The following is a 19662-nucleotide window of genomic DNA, read 5'->3' as shown; positions in this document are numbered from 1 at the left end:
AGCTAGCCCAAGAAATCTGGGCAGCATGATTCGGTGCCGTTGTATTGTTGTCCCGGGTTGGTTTGTTTGTTTGTTTGTCGTGTACTACGGGTTTAACGACAGGCCAAAAGTAATATGCGTGGCTCTGCAATCTTCTTCCGTACCAAATGCTAACGATATATCAGATAGTCGCTTAAACAGAAACACACGCCTCCAGTTCGCTAATGCGTCACTCATCTCGTTGACACGTGATTAAAGAGCATCAGCGCTCGAGCGAAAGGGAACAGCGTAAAAAGTTGGACGAAACTGCCCCCACCGAAAGAAAGACAACCACGAATAATGTTTCCTCTTCTACCATCATTCATAATAGCTAGATACGTGGCTAAATGTCAGCCTTTTAGCGTCCCACACTGCAGGTCTACTCATTACTACGTTAAACAGGCAGCAACTATGAAGTAGTCTAAAGAAACGACAAGTTTCACAGTTCCATACTGTGATACTAACTACTGGATGATAACGGCTTTATATGGAGGGCCAAAGGTTTAATAGAAAGGTAAATGATTTTTTTTTTTCGAAGTAATGCCGATTTATTTATCTAGTTCCATGTGACGACATAATAGGTAACGATAAAAACAAGAAACTCGGTAAAACTCTAATAGTCGCGGTGGCGGATAATTTAATAAACTCGCAGTAGACAATAGGCAAAAGAGAAGAAGCCGGCGGCTGAGTACTATACAGTTGTCGGTTGTCCGACGTCCGATAAAAAAACGCGATTGTCTCTTCGTGGCAAACACTAACTAATAGACTGCGCGCGAGTCGTGGTTGAAAATACGAAGATTTTTCGTAACTTAAAACTACAACGAATCGAACCGGCGAGATTGCGCGCGTGAGGCGCAAATCGTAATCACTTCACCATTGAGACAGCTTGCTGAGCAACGTTACCAGTCGCGGGTGAAGCTGTGTACGCCCATGTTTTTATTACAACACGGCTTTTCTACCCATTTTACCATTAATAAACATGGTTGTGAAATACAATTGTCCTGGATCGTGTCATTAATTCGGAAGACTGTCAACCAACGTTCGCTTGAAGCATTTCATTATCATTGCCGTTTGGATCCTTTCCGTCGCGGAGAGAGAATTGCGCGCCGTTAAACTTTGCAGACATCTGCTGTCCCTATGACTGTGTGTTTTTGGCATTCCGTCATCGGCCACTAGTTGTCCATTAGTATCCAATCTATTCCTTAAGCGTTCGACCTCTGCTCCAGCTCTCGTCTCTTGTCAACCACGTTCTTCACTGTTCTGCCCAGGGGAAGCCCCACGGCTGTAGGGCTTCGCTTCCTCTGCATTAGGCTTAAACTAACGGGCACTTACGGGTGCACCACTGCTTCACCACGCCGCTGAATAACGACGATGATCAACCAGACTCATCAAAATTGATCGGGGCTGCCACCATGATCTGGTAACCCTAGAACATTTCAGCAAGGTACCTAGCAGCTTTTCGTAAAAATGCAAGGCACGGCATGTATCAGATCTAGGTTGTTTTCATTATTTCATAATTTTTCGCCGACTGTTTGTGACGGGAGCCTTTGAACGTAAAGCCAACAAAATGAAAGATCCCTTTTCTATTCTAGGTGCGGAACACCCCCTGTTACGAACACCAGCCTCTTTCCTCAGAACGGGAGCGCGTTTTCGGTTCTTCCCTCTTCTCTCACTCAGGTTTCGGTTACGCGTTTGGCGTCGTACGGCCGCCATTGCCGACATCGCTGCCGAAATTCGCATCGCATCACCACATCGGTCACTTACGTCATATCTGTTAACTCTACTGTGTATGTAGCTTGAATTGTACGTATCTATGCTTATCCTGTCGTGTTCAGTTCGATGGCGTCGTGTGTGAGCGACGCTTTGAATGAGCAGAGGGGGGTGGGCCGCTTGGGATAGACGGCTATTATGTGATCAAGTGGTCCTCATCTAACCGCCAGTTACGCTACTGCTGCCGTCGTTGCCTTTGCTTCTGCTATGAAAACGGTTTTTTTTTCGGCCCTGCTCAAAAGGCTCTCAGATGTTGCTGCCGGACTGGCTATATTTTTTGACGTACCGGCTGCATACGACCAGAATGAAAGACGAAAAAAAACAAGAGGCAATATACATACAACTCAACTGGTATCGAATTATCGAGCGAGCGAGCGAGCGAGCGAACGAGAGAGATAGAGAGAGGGCAGAGGAAGGGACGACAAGAACTATGACACCAACACGATCATCATCGTGAACAACATTATCGTCGTTTTTGTTTCAGCTGCTATTGCAGAATGTTGTTAGCGGTGCTGAGCTGAGAGCCAGGGGAAGGAACTGCGAGAGATACAGCAAGTGCAAAATAAAGGGGGAGCGTGTGTGTGCGCGAGGGAGACGCACGACAGGGAAGGAGATAATCGCGACTGGCGAACATTGTTGCTGCTGCTTCCCAGCTTCCTCTCCCATTCTGCGTGTAGCCGGGAGGAAAAGTGCTATCAATATCTATTGTGAGCATAAAAATACAGCACCTGTAGACCTTGTTTCGCTCGCTGTTGCCAATCGACGTTTCAATTCATTTTACTACAGTAGAATTAGCCGTTACCGCGTCTGATTCTGCCGCTGCTGTGGTTCGATGTTGTTGTGTGTCTTCTCGGGCCGCAGAAGCCAACTCATGGCAGCACAGATTAACTCGGCATGCAGGGACCGCTGCTGTTTTTGTTGCTATAAGATTGGTAGAACGAAATTTACGAGGCAAAGATCACCGAGCCAAAGAACAACGCGACGCCACTGTGCATAGAAAATCAACTACATGTGTTGTCTGATTTGGCCTGAAGGGGCGCGTGCGAGGGAAAAATAGAGGGACCAAGAGATTTAATGAATTCAAATAAAACCTTACATAGACAATGTACTGCTAAATCTATTACTATCTCGATTTTATATGTATGATTTGTATAAGAGATTTATAGTATACACGTGTAAAAGTTTCGAAGCGCTAGACCATTGGTCAATGACAGACATCATGAAAACTGGGCGTCTAAGGTCTTTATGTTTTCATTGCGTCCGAACTAGTAGTTGTCTACTATTTAGCCACTATATAACGTGCGAGACGGTATGAACGAATCTATAATATGGTCAAATCTAACACGGGTCGTCCAGAAATTTTCGATACATAGCCTTTTACGGGCTAATTGAACATCAGGTCTGCTACAGGTCACTTAAGAGGGCCTATCGCAAAACAGCCTTAACAATAACGCACCGTTTGTTTAGGAAGTATATTTCTTACATCGAAACCGATTATTTTTTGTTCTAAATAGCGGCCGCTATTATCAATATTTTAATAGGATTCGGCGATCGATCACTGCAGGCCAAATCAAAATCTGAAGGATGACTACAGATCAAGCGTATTCATTTACTATGCAACTTCGAAGTGACCCACGAATTTGTCACTCTGTGTCATTGGCTACTTTTTTACATTAATGAAATACTAATGTTTTCCTTCGGCTTATTTGTTTGTTAAAAGATTAATTATTGTTGTTGTTGTTGTTTCATACCTAGCGGTAAGTAAAAAACCTCAAATATATATCCAAACGAAGAACCAGAGAGTAGGCCCATTGTTCTCATTATTATTATTATTATGGTTACTGCTGTTGATCTTACTAGCGAAGGCCCGCAGATCCTGTTCTCGAGATGCCGCCTCACTAAGTACACAAACAATTATGGTGATTGGGACTAAACTCGTTTGACTACGACTATTATTATTATTATTATTATAATAACAATAATCATTTCAAGGATAGGACCTCTGTTTAGCAACAGGTCCGCGAGCGGAAAATAACCGGGGGGCAAACAAGTTTATTGAAGGTATGATTCTCGAAACAGCGAATCCCGAACTGTTATCGTAACGACGCTTGCCAAAGAAACGAGAACCGCTATATTTTTTGCTCGTTTCGATAAAGTTTTTTCATCTATCTATTTATATTATCATTCATGTATTTGTTTCTACCCACACTTTATTGTCAATGTGACATGTTGAAGGGAGTTAAGTCAGAATCAAGTATAATAGTCGCTATAAGAAGGCTATACCATACATGATAGGGATGTGAATGTATGCCCAAGTTATGAGTAAAGATTGCCCGCCTGTGAACTTATCAGCTACAAGCGTTTATTTTAAATTATTACTTAATTGCTATTCACTGTCGTCGAAAACCACGATGTGCTGCACTATATATATATATATTAGCAATAATACACAATTTGCGCACGGTATGACTAGAGCAATGTTTTTTTTCTTTTATATACGGGCAAAATACGAAGAAAATAGAGCAGCTTGCTGCTCTTCCGATGCGGGTTCGTAGCGGTGTGTCAGGGCACCTTCGAGGCCTGTACCGAGATCGTTGTCAGCACTAACACGTAAAGCTTTAGCACCGCCTTTAAACTCCGGTAGTCTAAAAGAGACAATTTACGGATCGATTAGGTGACGCATCGATTAATCGAAATAGCAGAGAGCGCGGAACAACTCGCTCGACCGCGGCGTTTCACCCGTTGACAAATGGCTGAGGTACAGAAACCAATTTAACTGACAAACCCAATGTGTCAAGTTGGTAATACAGGGCAAAAAAGAAAATGGAGAAGACTTTCGGACAAAGGTATGTCAACATCGCTTTTGTTTCTTGACGCAATGGAATACTGACGTTATTGCGAACCTACTTGTTTTTGTTCTTCAAATGTCCTATGGAAGGAAGCAGAACCAAAGAGCGACACCAGGCCCAAGGGGATGGCTCAAAGTGTCCTGATGAGCGTTTCAAAAACAACAACTAGGCAATAAAAACGAAGCCGAAGAGTATATGAACAATTAATTTTGAATCAATGATTTTAGCCGTAGCGGCGATCAGACCCACTGGATATTCGGTGAGTACTGCCAAAAGAGGTCTGGCTACCGTTGACTCTGCTGTATCTGCAGGGAACTACTGCTATCATCCTGTGTTCGTGCCGTCGTCGTCGTCGTCGTCGCTGCAAGCGGGCAGGGAGGTATCGGCTGATATCTTATGACTGTCAGCGAACTCTCCCCCCCTCTCTCTCTCTCTCCCCCCCCGTTTTGCTTCGTCTCGGCGAAATAGACAGCAACGGTCTGTCTACTAGAGATGCCAAAGATTTAGCGACGTCCAAACTTAATTGTCTTCTTCGTTAATTTCGTCCACATAGTTACCGCACCGCGATGATCGCATCTGTGCTATCGTTGCAAAGGAGCGAAAAACAAGGCGCCAGGCAAAGGCGATCCGACGCTCAAAGGATAGAACAGTCGACTTTCCGGGCAACTTCGAAGCATAATCGTGGGCGACGGCAGTAGCAGCTACGAACTGCCTTGAGGCAGTTTATAATAGACGAGAACGAATTTTGTTTTTGCATGAATTGTCTTAGATGAGGACAATAGGGGAGGCCTATCACATGAACAGGACAAGCATATAAAAAAGAATAGAACATGACGAAGGTAATGGCCTTTGGGGAAAACAAAAGCGAGTATCGACCTAAAAAGACGCAAGCTTGAAAATGCATACAATATACTACTATAACTGATTAGCTATCTGAGATACATAAATTTTATTGAATTGGGTGCGCAACACCCAAACGCGAAACAGATAGGATCATGACGACTGTCACCTTGCGGGATTTTTTGCACTCGTCTGCCTGGAACATACCCAGCCCACCGACCAGTCTCAGGACTTGACAAAATAAATTGAATCATAGAATTAGATATGTAGTTGTAGAACATTTTCGCTAGAGATTCCTAGTGAATTTCGCATCGGTGAAATGAAAATCAGCCACTAGGGAAACAGTGTTACAGGGAACACCGATTGAGACGAAAAGTCTATCTAAAAAATGACGCACCCTCAATCGAGCGCAAACTTTGCACTTTGTATTGGTAAGGAAGACGACAGCTTTAATCAAGACCGATAATTTTGTCTTCATACAGAATATCCTTATTGTGAGACTATATGAGTATGGTAAAAAAAAAAAAAAAGTCACGGGCTTCTTGTAAAGCTGACGGCGCGGTGTCCTAACTTATACAAAAAAGATAAAGATCTTTTGCATAAGTTAGATGATTATTTATTTGGAACCAATTTTACATTAGTTAATTGTATATTGACAACGAATGCAATCGAATATTGCTTTTCTAGAAATAGAGCTCTGGCCTTTACTATGACAAGCAAAGATCTTTACAATTTCAGCCAACGCAAGATACGATTTTTCTGCTTTCTAGCTTTTAGACATTGAACATTTACAGCTTGAACATTTACGAGCAAATGTCCTTTCCGATCGTGCATATATACATCATGGAGATATTTTTTTTTTAATATGTTTTTGAATTCCTGCTAAAATTACTTTTCCTGTTCCACTTTTTTCGGGTGACTATTAGCGTTTCATGCATTTTTGGCGGCTGGCGTTGTGGTCGCGGTAGCAGAAACATTGATACCGGTAGCCTGATTTTGCTGGTCGAGGATTTTGTTGTCTTTATCGCCTTTCATACGCTGCGTGAATGATGACGCCGCCTGAGGGTGATGATCTCGCTCGACCTCCTTTACGGGCAGCAATTATAAGTGCTATACATACTGCTGTGGTACATCGTTGTCAAAGATGGTAAAGACGCTATTCTATGAAATGATTAAATTACTTGAAGGTTTCTGTCGTTACGTTATTCCACGTTTGTTATTATTATATTGAAAATTTTACTCGGGCTACTTCGTACACAGGATGACCCATAACGTGTCAATGTATACTCGAGCATACGTGAAATTTTTTTATCAACTGAGCAGTGAACTTTAATCGTTACCGTGTGTATCGTCGTTAGCTGTTGCTGCGGTTGAAAAAAAATTGTCCTTGTTTAAGTTAGTTAGCGGTCGCTAGCGCTGCTAAAACTGTGTGCCGCGAGGAAAGTGGTATACTACGTAGACATAGAGCTTTTCTCCTCTGATGACAATGATAGTCAGAACATTTTTGGGACACTTTAGGTCCATAGCAGCGATTCGATCAAAACTCTACCAAGTGAAGATGCATTCCCGACAGCAATAGAAAACTCTTTCAAAGACGAAGAAATGGCTAAACACGGTGATTCTATGCCTCGTGCCAAAAAAGCGATTCTGTCCATGACCAGTACACGTCGGTCGTTGCTAACCAATTGTTATTCACGATCCTCCAACAAAACCTTAATTTTGGACGTTTAAATACCCCCTGTTGCTAACGTTCTTTAAATGTTTCCTACTGTATAGCTGAGGCTCCTTGTTTGGGGCCTCCACAGTGGGGCGTTAACTACGGTTTTGAAAATGGCCGTAACCGAACCGTTGTGGATTACTGAAAGATTGTTGTGCGCAGACAGGCGCAGTAAAGGTGTCGCTAGTAACGCACTGTGCTGTCTCAGACAGGAGAACGTAACAAAAACAAAAACGACACAGAAGCACATACTTAGATCTATCCTGGCCACAATAGAGGGGCATCGAAAATAAACAAACGTCGATCGTTTAAGGATTCGACCTTTTTTCGGCCTATCTCGTCCTGGTAGAGTCTACGGAGGCCGTCTGACGATGTCGAACGGGCACGGAACATCCGTTGCGAACGTTCTTGCAACGTTTTTCATGCCACGCTAGTAACAGCACCAGTATCACCATCACGATACATATGGAATCAATTTTGTTTTTTCTTACGTGTTGTTGGCCCACAGCGCAAATCGACAGAATAATGGCTAGAAATAGCAAAACAATTCCAAACGGGTAGGCACCCCGCAACAGTGACTGTCGTGAGATGAAGCAACGCCAACAATAACAGTGTTGAAGCAATGGAATGACCATCGTCAGAATAATTGCAGGAACGTGACATCGTCCTGACCTTTTGCTCGTGGGGAAGAACTAGCCAATCATTGGGAGGAATTAGGTACTAGAAGGGTAGCCCCCGATTGACAAACCGACAGCATCCGGAAAGTGCTCATATACAGGTGCCACATCACCTCTATGGTGTAATAGTATTGTAAATCACCAGCACGCGAGCTGACTAGCCGCTTGCTAAGCCGCTAGCGGTTGCCTATCGTCAGGTTGAAACGTATGTCTTCAGTTGCCATGCCGTGCTGATTGTATTTTTGCTATTGTCGTCGCTGCTGTTCTTCGTCGTCCTATTGCTGCCATGGTCGCTGAGCGGGGAACGCGCAACATAGAGTCTGAGGGACATCTAGTAGAAGACAAAACCAAACTCTTGCAACCACTACCGCCATCGCCGCAGCTTTAGACTCGTTCATCAAAGAGCCGCCGGGACGCAGTGACATGAACGGAGACAATTACACTGCCCGCCCAATCGTCGTGCTGATGATGATCAGCCAGACTGATAGAAGCAGTTGTAGTAGTTCATTGCTGTTATCTATTGACTACTACCGTGAAGATGATGAGTGCGATAGCGGCGGCGGCGGCGACAGTAGCCGCACTAGAAGCGGTACTATCATCGCCGATCATCATCGATTCTTCTCTTTTCAGTGTTCCTGCGTCCAGCGTCGTGGCTGTCGTCAAGAGGCGAGACACGCATATATTCAGACGCACAGAACTGGTCAGCCACGAAAGCGGCGGCTCAGATAGTCTGCACCAACGACGGCTGTCGCGTCTACGGCCACTTCGAAACGAGATTACCCACGAGTGAGAGTGTACATCAAGACAGCAGCCGCGAAGATGGCGACAGCCACTGTAGGCAGAGGTGTGAAGATCGTCGTTGTTTCTTCTCGCAGCCCGACAGCAGCAGTATAGCGGCCTCAACTGCATCGCCGATGACCCACTCGAAACGGGGGCAAGTTCGTTCGGTCCGATGTTCCCATTATACCACCAGCTACCAACGAGCAACAACGACAGTGCCAACAAAAGCCAGCAGACGATGAAGCAAAAGCGGGAACTCTTACGCCATTAGTGTCTGTCCATTTTGCTTGATTATAACACCCCCGGATACAGAGCAAAACATTCATTCATTCACTCAGAGAGAGACGGGAACAGGCGGCCGATTGCACCGATTCAGAGGCATAAGAAACGTTTGTGCCTTGGAGAAACCACCATTAATGCACGGCGGCAGTGGCGGCGGTAGATCATGATGGCTTCCCAAAAGTCAATCGATCTGCCGCCATAACAATAATTACTATCACATACATATATTTTTTCTAGATGTTTCAATGTATCGACAAGCCAGCTGTTACAATCGTTTCGTAGAGACAGGGCCAGTTTAATATAATAGAGACACATAAATATATAAGTGTTAGAAGTTGAGGGCATGCATTTTTCAGAATCGCCAAAAAAAATTAACTGTACCATTCGTGATTATCTGCTTCAAGATAATCTAAGTATATCTTCTTATTTCTTATATCCTTTTTACGACGAAGGCATGGCATTGCCGACTGGAATAAAAGTGGAAACAGTCGTATGACAAACAAATAAACATCTTTGTTAATAGTTGTTTTCGATTGTTCCCTGTCGAAGTGTCAGATATTTCGCTTCTAGCCCGAATCGCTTTCTATGTGACTATCTGCTAACCGGTTTTCAACGATTTATTATCTTTTTTCTCTGTCCAGTTTTCAAATAGCTGAAGCAATCCACCGGTAGCCTTTTTCGTGTAGACTTCAAAACTTCGTTGCTGAATTGATTGTCCCTGACTCAGCAGCATTAGGCGGCTTTAGAATTTTCAAGATGACTGAGCTCGTGCGCACACCCTGTCCACTCGCAGACGGTTATTGTTATCAGTATCATATTTTGCACCCGAACAAACCGGAGCACAAAAACACAGTAGGGTTTGTTCAACCCTAGGACGACAGTTGTCGTTGATCTTCCATTTCCCGCGTCGACCCATTCGTCGGCCCCGTCGTCCCCCCCCCCCCCCCCATTGGATCTCTTTTGTAAACGCACAGATATTTCACCTATCAACTTGCGTTTCAATTACGAGTCGCGCGTTTGTAAAAGCATAAATCTAGTACTAGCCTTTGGATACGGTCGTTCCATCGAGAAGGTACGCTTTGGTCATTATTTGCAAGGCTGCAAATTGCAAACCGAATTCAGTTTACGCGCACGGTGATTTGATCGATGAACGTATACTATTGCAAAAAAATATGGAAATGCATCTCTATAGTGATCGTTACGCAACTATATTAAGTTTGCTTCTACAATGAATTTAACTGCTCCGTTCACTGCCCAGTTCACAGTTGTCCCTCGAGTCTATCGCGGTTCAGCGATCTTATACCGCGTAGAGATATGCTGAGTGAGATATTATTAATTGCGGTCTGGCTGTCGACAACTTCGCTGTTGTCCGTCGCCGACATGCACCGAAGGGGAGTAGTAGCGGCCGCAGCAGCGTTGCGGGCTATCGTTTGGCTTCTTTGCAGTACGCGCCGATATCCCCCCAAGGCCCTACCGCCTCCCACTGCCCTTCCCCGGCCCTCCCCCAAATGGTGGACACAGAGAACGAGTGAATGGCGGTGCAGAAAGGTACCGCCGTCTATCAAGCACCACGGACAGTAGTAGTAGTAGGGCGCGTAGAAAATACAAAGACAGAAGAAGCAAATGATCGTTTGAAGCGTCGCGGCTTGCGTCTCTATCTGCTATGTGGATGACTATGTATGAAATATGCTCTGGAGGACTGCCCCCTTTCGGGGTGGTCAACGGCGCGTAGTCTGCTGCCTTTGATCAGCGTCAAATTTGTCCTGATGCACATAAGCTTCTGTCGAAAAGTTTCAAAGGGCTTTTTCAACCTCGATAGATACATATACCCCAGTTATCCTACCGTCAAAACAATTGTATGAAGAGGCAATACGGGAACACTGAGCGGCTAGACAGGCCGTGGATGACCAAAACGCAGCCGGATTGAGCGACGAACTAGTTCCTTTCTGTTGACGTTAACGTATTGTCGATTACTCGTATGTATTACTGCTAATTTATACACACATGCATACGTCTCATATATATATATATATATATATATATACATATCTGATTTTGACTTTGTTAATGCAGAACTCGAAGTTCTGTGCCTTAACCTATGCATCAAAACATCGAAGGGGCATGGGGGTTGCGTAGTCTGACTCGTATGCGTAATGCGTTGCCAGGACGAGTTTAAGTAGCGGACATAAAAAACTTCCGAGACCTTTGAGGGTGGCAGGCGATTACTTCTTCCTTGTTTACGCCAGTGTTTAGTGCCGGTGAAAGTACATTATAAGTCCGCTCACTTGAAAGAAGGCGCTCGATAACAGAGCGTTCGTCGGCGTGGCAGATTCATGTTTCTGCGAATAAACCAATAATAGCAGCAGCCGAAACAGCATCGCTTGATCCTCAAGGAACGCTATCCAGAGAGCTTAGTTTTGCCGTAAGATATGAAGAATTGATTCGCGTTCCCGCCGTCATTATCACAAACGAGTTTGAGGCGGACCAGAAGTTATCAGCAGATGATGTCGCGATCAAAAAAAATGCAGGAACAAGGGGTATAACACGAGCCGTTGTGTTCTCATGTCGTTGAAAATAAAGCGAAACCAGCGTGTCGTCAAGTGAAACATGCTGTGATCAAGCAACGAAACAAACAATTTGCTGCGATTTTTTTTCTAATATTGTATATTATAGGACATATCAAACATTAGCAAAGTCGCGTAAATCACTTTAGCATTAGAAATTACCAAGTGAGACCTACAATGCAATATGTTCCGTACGTCATAGGAGTTTAAGTTTAGGGTAAAGCTTAGCCTTTACGAATTTGTTTAATTCGCACATATCACGACTGCAGATCGCAATTAGATATTTTCAAATTCCATAAAAATGTCTGTGTTTGTCCGGTCCAATGGGCATAATAGGCTTACTGCGCAATAATCTCCCTATGCACAACCAGATGCGTTATGAAGCTGGGAACTTGTCGTAGTCATCTGCTTTTCCAATAATAAAAGTCAATTTAGCGATCGACACTTTGATTACTTGGTTTCACTCACAAATCTAGTTTCTGCAGGCACACATTAATAGCGCTTTCAGTGTATCCTGGCCTTGCCATACGCGGCGACGGTAGCCGTTATCGCGTGAAAGGTTGTCTCGGACGGGTAGACAAACAGGCCGCGACGCGCGGCCGGGTGGTCCAGGTGTCGTTGAATTTTTTTGTAATACGTCAATCGCGCAAGACCGGTAGCTCGAAGTCGCTTTTTCCGTACCCATGCGTTTTTCTTTTATTCCTATACGTATAGTAGGCAATATCAGCAAGATGGCTTTGTATTTCTCCCATAGCCCTATCTGTTCCTGTCTCACCTGTTCCGATCAAGTATTACTGCCGTTGTTCGTCTCCCCCTTCGTATTAGTTGATTGCCCCCTCCGAAATGTATTATACACCGCTTGCATTGTATAATCTATAAAAATATACTTCTACAATTATATTCTAGATTCGCAAACAAGCGCATCTATGGTCCTTTACGCGGAACACTTTGGCGTACGGGTCGTTCGTTGCAATTCCAACGACGGCAGCAGCAGCAGCAGCAGCTTGACGTCGTCAACCGAAATGAACTAGAGGGCGACGAATGCATCTGTTATATGTAGGATACCCTTCGGCACCCGAAAGACCGCCGTTCAGCTGCGTTTAGCGCACGCGGACAATTTGCTACTGAATTTTCGGGGAACACTACGGACTGATCTATTCGATACCGTCAGATACCCCCGCTGATGGCTACTATAATCGAATCGGTTCGATCGCCGTCATTTACTGGAAGCTGCTGTGGGGAAAACAGCGATCTGGCAGTCAGCGACAACAACTGCTACTACGATCGACTGCAACACCGCTGAGAAGTGGTGGGCCAAACACTAAATATCAAATAGTGCAACGTCAATGAAAACATGTGATGGTGCAAACGCTCGTCGTACGTTATGAAATAATAGAACAGCATACATACGTTAACTTAAATAGATATCAATAAACTTCTCTAATCACTTGATCGACATTGTAATGCCTCTGGAGACTGGATTAGGAGTTTAACACAGAGCTGAATGAGTCCGCTTGCTTCTGCAGGGGTTCCTCCAGGAGTTTAACACTTGGCTTGACATATTAGCAAATAATAATTTGTGTATAGATATGTAATGGCAGCAATTCTTCAGGAATAATAGGTGCACCTTTGCTCGCCTCCGAGCATCAATGCCGTGACGCCTGTTTTTAAATATGCTGTTGCTATAACAGCGTCGAAGTGAGCAACGCCGGCGCTAGTTCGAGCCTGTGTATAAATTCAAGAAGCCGTAGTACGTGGCTTATTGGTAAGCGCAAGCATAACGTTTTCTCATCAATTTTTTAGCCATACGTTTTTCCACAATTTATACCAGTGCGAACGATTAAGCAGCAGCAACAACGACAGGTGGGGTTATCCGTCAAATCGCCAGATGCGGCCTAAGCCGATTCACCACCGCACTACCCTATCCTGGCGACTTCTAGGAAGAAGGATCAATAATTTCTTGGAGATACAAAAATAAAACAAAAAATGTTTTTGTTGTTGCGGCAGTCGCTGCTTCTGTAAGAGTCACTCGACTGACCACTGACTTCTTCAGTCATTAGCCCCATTTAGAAGCTTTTGTTACTCCCGACCGCGCTCCCTGCCCCCATCCTCTTTTATCTCGCCTTCGATTTCGTCGTTTTGCGCTGTCTTTTTTTGTTCTTCGTTTTTATATCGACGCGCTCTTTTCCTGCTTAGGGTCGTTGTTGGTTCTTGGGATGGAGGCGCTCGCGTCTACGGCCGTCGGCCGCGCCCAGATTCCGCGCCTCGAAAATGCACACCAGCAGCAGCAGTTACGAGGCATCCACCGTTCGGCGCGGTACCCCAACCACATTCGTGGATAGCGTAACACAAGCAACTTTGCAAATCTTCGAGTCCTGGAAGTCATTTTTTGATCATACTTTACGTACGGTTCAAGTCGCCTGTCGTTCAAACCCCCCTCGTCATCACCGCCGCTGCCACAGCTCCAACCGGGTCGGCTGACGCTCTTTGACTACTGCAAACAGTAAGAACAGTGGCGGGCAGTATACATACTATGCATAATATATATATATATATATATATATAGACACAATAAAAGAAGACGACATTCACAGGGAACAGTCTAACGTTCTCTCAAGTGAAAGCAAACGAGACAAAAGATAACGAATAATAATTGGAACCTGACGACCTGGGCCGTTTGACGTGATTACATTATGGAGTCACAGTGGCGGCAGCGGCGGCAATATTGTAAAGTACGCGATGAGGATGTCATCGAATTAATGAGACGACGCGGCTATAAGACACTTATGCAGACACGGAAAATAACAGGAATAATGACAATACTGCAACGTTGTAATGGCAATTTTTTGCCGAAAAAACAGGGCAAGGCGAGGACCAATAAAAAGAAGAAGCCGACGCAGTTGTTATTGCTGTTCCTCCGAGAATAGGTCCATTATAGACACGCAGAAGAACGGTGGCGTATCGTAGACGACGATACCGATAATGGCGACGATTCCTAGATGGAGTAGGCAACAATAGACAAAAATATTTTTGTAATTGATACGCGTAAGAAGAATGAGCTACGGTAACAAACATACTCATCCTAATCAGGATAATGCTCAAATAACACGCCCATAACACACACACACACACACACACAAACAACTGTCATTCCTCAGATATTTTTTGAGTTCTGCCGGTTCATGGCTCGCGGTGCACCGGGTTAGTATAGAACAACACAGGCTACGAAGCGAAGTCGAAAAAAAGATCCACACGCGTACATCTTGATAACTCCTTTCGTATGTGCGTGATACGCGTATCAGTGTACTGGTATATTGCAGGAGCTGCTTAATCATCACGTTCTACCATCAGCGGAGCCAACATTTTTGTCAGATGTATCAAAGTGACACTATATATAATTTTTGATATTGTACACTGTTTGAAGAATACGCGCTAAGGCTACCTAATGGTACGTTACATTTAATTGTTACTCTAACTTTGTTATCAAGTTAGCATTACAATTATATTAGCAACGACAAAATAAATTATAGTTTATTTGTCATCGTTTTTCGTTTTCTTTCAAGAGCCGTAGCTGTTCATAGAAATGAATCCTTTTCAGCATCTCTTATAGACAAAGTTCGCTGGGATGGGTCGAGGAACAGGAGAATGATTTCCGAACACCACGGGCTATCCATCAAAATCCTCGTGTTTTTCTTTCTGATCGTTAGACCACGGACGAACTTCTATCGTACGCCGACAATTTCGGTTGACATACGGGTTTGCCTGTTCTGTGTGTATGACGCTCTAAGGTCTCGGTGGCTTCGGACCAAATTTCCGGAGTGATACGACCGCGTTGATCGGACCTGACTGCGTCATGGTGAGGCTAGAAACAATACGGTTCCCGTTGGCACAATAGATGCTCCGAGTAGCTTCTCTATCTATCTATCGCTGACTTTAACGTCCTCTATTGTGAAGCGCCACTCAAAAGCAATACCCTTCTTTGTTCGGGTTGAATTTGTTTCTCGCCTGGATATACACTGGTAATGCTGGTGCTGATTGGCTGCCATAGATGATGTCGATAGTGGTGTAATAAAAAAAAAAAAAAAAAAAAGTCAAAGAATAAAAGAACGAATAAAATTTGCAATCCATCACCAGCAGCGGCAATGAGCGCTGGCAGCGGCGGCGGACGATCGATGAACAATGTAATCGATGACTGCCGCCGATACACGGCTGTATGGTAGCAACGTAGCGCGATCACAACGCTGATCGCCAACGGCATATATAGAAAGAAGGAATACACGTATACATATCTATATATGTACACATATATCGAACATTATGTCAAGTTTTCACCCTTCAAACGGTATTTTTTTATTTGAAGACTGAAAGCTACCGATATGTGTAGCATTTCGATTCGGTTTAGCGCGAGATTTCAAATGGAACCAACAAATCGCCCCCTATATATGCCTCCATCTAATCATTTGTCCGCATCAAGAATTCAGGGTCGGTAAATGTTTACCATGACGTATAGTTATTATGCTGTTCCATAGGTGAGTTAGAAAAGCCCCAGATAGGTTCAGTGAAATTCATTACGATCAAAACCCTTTTGCGAGAGGGGCCAAAGTCTGGAACAATTTCTTGAAGAAATGGGTTCGCACATTAGTAATAGACCAAAGTGTTCCCATAAACGTATATATGCAACACGGAAGGAAAATCTCAAAACAAGGCTATTTAAAAAGTATAGGCCACTGTCGCGCAGACTGACTGGCACCATCGTCTGTAATGTACATATATATTGATGGTTAGAGATAATATGAAAGAATCGATGGCTCATTGTAATATTTTCTGCTACCTTAATCATTTCACTACGACGGCTTCTGCGGCCGGCAGTAGTGCGGCGTGGCTGCTGCTTCAGTCCCGTTCGGTAGCTACGTCCATCTCTCGCCTTTCGCGCACGTATGGCGGCTGCCGTCGCTGCTATCGTCATCTGTTGTCTATTGATTTGTGACTACGTGCGTGAGTGCGTATATGTGAGAGGCAAGTCCGACGTAAACTTAACGTATCAGTAATGCTATTTCGGTTCCTGTTGCTACTCCAATCCGAGCGCAAGATGTTAACAGTATTTCGAAACGGCCATTGAATGTTGCTTCTGTTTAAAATTGCAGTAGCAATAACAGCAGCAGCAGCAGTAGTTTGTTGTGGCGCAACGATGCTACCGTAATGATGTAAGGGCTCTTTACTGCGTTTAACGGTGCCAATAGCCGCCATTATTAGGACCAGCGTCGACGCTGGCGGCTACTATCGAGCGACGGGTGCTGGGTCGCTCTCCGGCTTATTGGCCTAAGACATTATCTAAATAAATACGGTAGTATTATAGTACCTTGATAGTATCAATGCTGATTCTGCTTGTTCTAGCTATTCCATACTACGACTACTGCTGCTTCTGCTTTGACAAACAACAACGGAAGCCATTCACCCAATGGCCTGGGGTTAATTAGATCCTGGTTAACCGTTTCATGTTTAAAGCCTCCTATCGGCCATATACTCAGCCGTATACACGCTATTCTATACAACTACAGAGGATTGATGTATTGCTTTTAATCTGTGCTCACACAAAAGGCGCAAAACTAGCACGCATCGTGTGGTGATACTCTGTGTCCGTCTGTGCGTCTTAGGAGAAACAGTGCGGGCCAGGCGGCTATTACACGTAAGCTTCTAGCTCTTCGATACCCGTGGTACATATTTTTACACACAGAAAGAAATGATTACGTGCGAAACGTGGATAACGCTTTATAACCAATGACATTATAACAACGGTCCAGCAGTAACAGGGACAGTTGATTATAGCACCAAAAATGATATTATCGTGTTACTCCATCTGGAAGTGCCCGTCGTAGCGGTAGTACGCCGCTCCGACCAATCATACCACCAGCAGCCTATATATAGCAACAGCTAGTTTCACTGCAGTTAAGGAGGGGCGCAACGGACAGGTTATTGTGTTGCTTGCCCCTAGAAGCACTTTCAGTCATTGATAAACGACTGAAAAGGTGGTATCGAAAAATAGAAGAGAAAACTTGGCGTAGAGCTTTAAATGCAGCGAACGCCAATTGTAGTTAGACAGCTTGAAATCTAGTCTGGGCAAAACTAGACTATGCCACCATGAGAGTCATCCGCTATGCGAACGCTGACCATCTGTCTGGGAGTTCGTATCGGGCGTCATATCGAAATAAAATTCTGACGACGCCATTATCCTCATTCGCTAATACATGCATATGATTTCAAGTCAACCTGGGGCGTTTGCTAAGACATCGGGAACGATACCAAGCGTTCACCTTGGTATTGTTCCCGATGACAGGACCTAACCATTATACTTAATGTGAAAAAAATGGCTCTATTATCTAATGATAAGGTGACAAGCCAAATCCAAGGGAGAATTTGCGTAATCCACCGTGACAATGGTATCGGCACGCATGGCTAGATTGAAAGACTATATCCCTGTGTATACGATCCTATGCACTACAAATAATCAATCTCGCCTTTGGGCTCAGTGGGATTTCCGTCAACTGTAGAATCCATAAGTGGCCGAAGGGACGATTTTCCATCGTAGACTAGCGACCCACTGCACAAGTTTAAAAAACTTTGCCAATTTCTAATTTTACTATCGCGTACAATACAGTAAAGCTTATATTTCTTATATACACGTAATAGTAAATTATCCATGTTTTGTTTGGTAGACGCGTTTTTTTTTCAGTTGATTCGTTGATGAAGGAGAAAACAACAACAAAAAAAAAACTCGGATTGGTGATCTGAGGTGCTTATCTCGTCTTCTCGGCCCGTTTCATTGTTCGCCCACTGTAGCTGAAAGATAAAACCGCAAAAGTTAAGCTCAACAGAAGGCGGTGAAGTATTAGCTGTGGAGTCAATGCGTGAAGTGTAGGACACGTTTTTGCATATGATTTGAAGGCACCCAGTGGAAAGGGGTGCGGCCTGAATTATCACCAGGCACTAAACGTCAAAGATATTTAAATATAAAAACGATTTTTCCTAAAATTAATTTTCAAACAAGTTTCGTACCATAAAAATGATTGTTTGTCTCTACTTGTTTGCCTCAATCAACCCCCCCAGCTGCTCGACTTCGCTGGTCGATGTAACTGCGTTGGAGAGTTCGCCGCTGCGGCCGCCGTTGTCATCAAAGCAGTCAAAAGCACTTAATTGAATCGATTTGTTCACGTTTCTCGCTTGCGGCAATTCACCGTTTTACATCGCTCCGGTACAGAGTCACCTCCAGCACAGCGCAGAGCTTCCACAGCCGTGACGCCCGCGAGTCTATGTCTTGCTGTTGCTGCTGCAGCTGCTGCTGCTGCTGTTCGTCATGGCGCCAAAGGGAAAGTGCTCGCGGCTCTTCAGGGTCGATCCGGTGCCGCCACTACAACGCCGCCAATAGCTCGACATAAGCGCACCCATGGAACTGTGTCCACGCTAGACGGCTTTTTTGACCACCTGTGTGCTCGATAATCAGTCACCTCTTCAATGGCACAAGCAATGCTTTGCCTGACTTTTGTACATCGTCTACGGGTGCCTACGCCTACCTGGCATTCCTTCGCCCATCATAAAAATTGTTATGATGTACTTTATACGTTTAACATTGAAGAACCAGTGAGAACGTACGAGAACAAGGCGGATATTATAAAGCATCGGGTAATCAGGTGATAGATACAAATTTTGCTATCTAGATCTATCTATATCTATCTATCTAGATCTATCTATCTATGTAGATCTATCTATCTATCTGTCTAGATCTATCTATCTATCTATCTATCTAGATCTATCTATCTATGTAGATCTATCTATCTATCTATGTAGATCTATCTATCTATCCAGATCTATCTATCTATCTATCTATCTAGATCTATCTATCTATCTATCTAGATCTATCTATCTATCTATCTAGATCTATCTATCTATCTACTAGATCTATCTATCTATCTATCTATCTATCTAGATCTATCTATCTATCTATCTAGATCTATCTATCTATCTATCTAGATCTATCTATCTATCTATCTAGATCTATCTATCTTGAACCAATTTTGTGGAACCTCGTCTTTGGTGCTTAATATTTCTGATGACGCAGAAAGCGTTGTTCACGCCGATGATATGGCACTAATTACTAGTCCATTTTAATG

At 44.0% G+C, this 19662-nt stretch overlaps 1 protein-coding gene across 27 annotated transcripts in view; it reads left to right on the top strand.

Annotated features, from left to right (window-relative positions):
* The window catches only part of LOC111258630 (uncharacterized), an 84162-nt gene that overhangs the window by 53668 nt on the left and 10832 nt on the right, over positions 1 to 19662 (top strand). For 5 of the 27 annotated variants that reach the window (XR_015310232.1, XR_015310233.1, XR_015310231.1 and 2 more), the window contains 2 exons: positions 1611 to 1805; positions 18211 to 19182. The exons of 1 other annotated variant lie outside the window; for it this stretch is intronic. Coding sequence is in view for 8 of the 26 variants with exons in the window: in XM_086967539.1 (XP_086823665.1) it covers positions 1611 to 1805; positions 12404 to 12557 (349 nt within the window). In the remaining 18 variants the exon portion in view is untranslated. 21 more of the 27 variants (XR_015310229.1, XR_015310224.1, XR_015310219.1 and 18 more) reach the window with 14 other exon arrangements.

This window comes from Varroa jacobsoni, unplaced genomic scaffold, assembly GCF_002532875.2.
Source record: "Varroa jacobsoni isolate VJ856 unplaced genomic scaffold, vjacob_1.0 scaffold_253, whole genome shotgun sequence".
NCBI lineage: Eukaryota > Metazoa > Arthropoda > Arachnida > Mesostigmata > Varroidae > Varroa > Varroa jacobsoni.
This window is presented reverse-complemented; position numbering and strand designations above follow the sequence as displayed.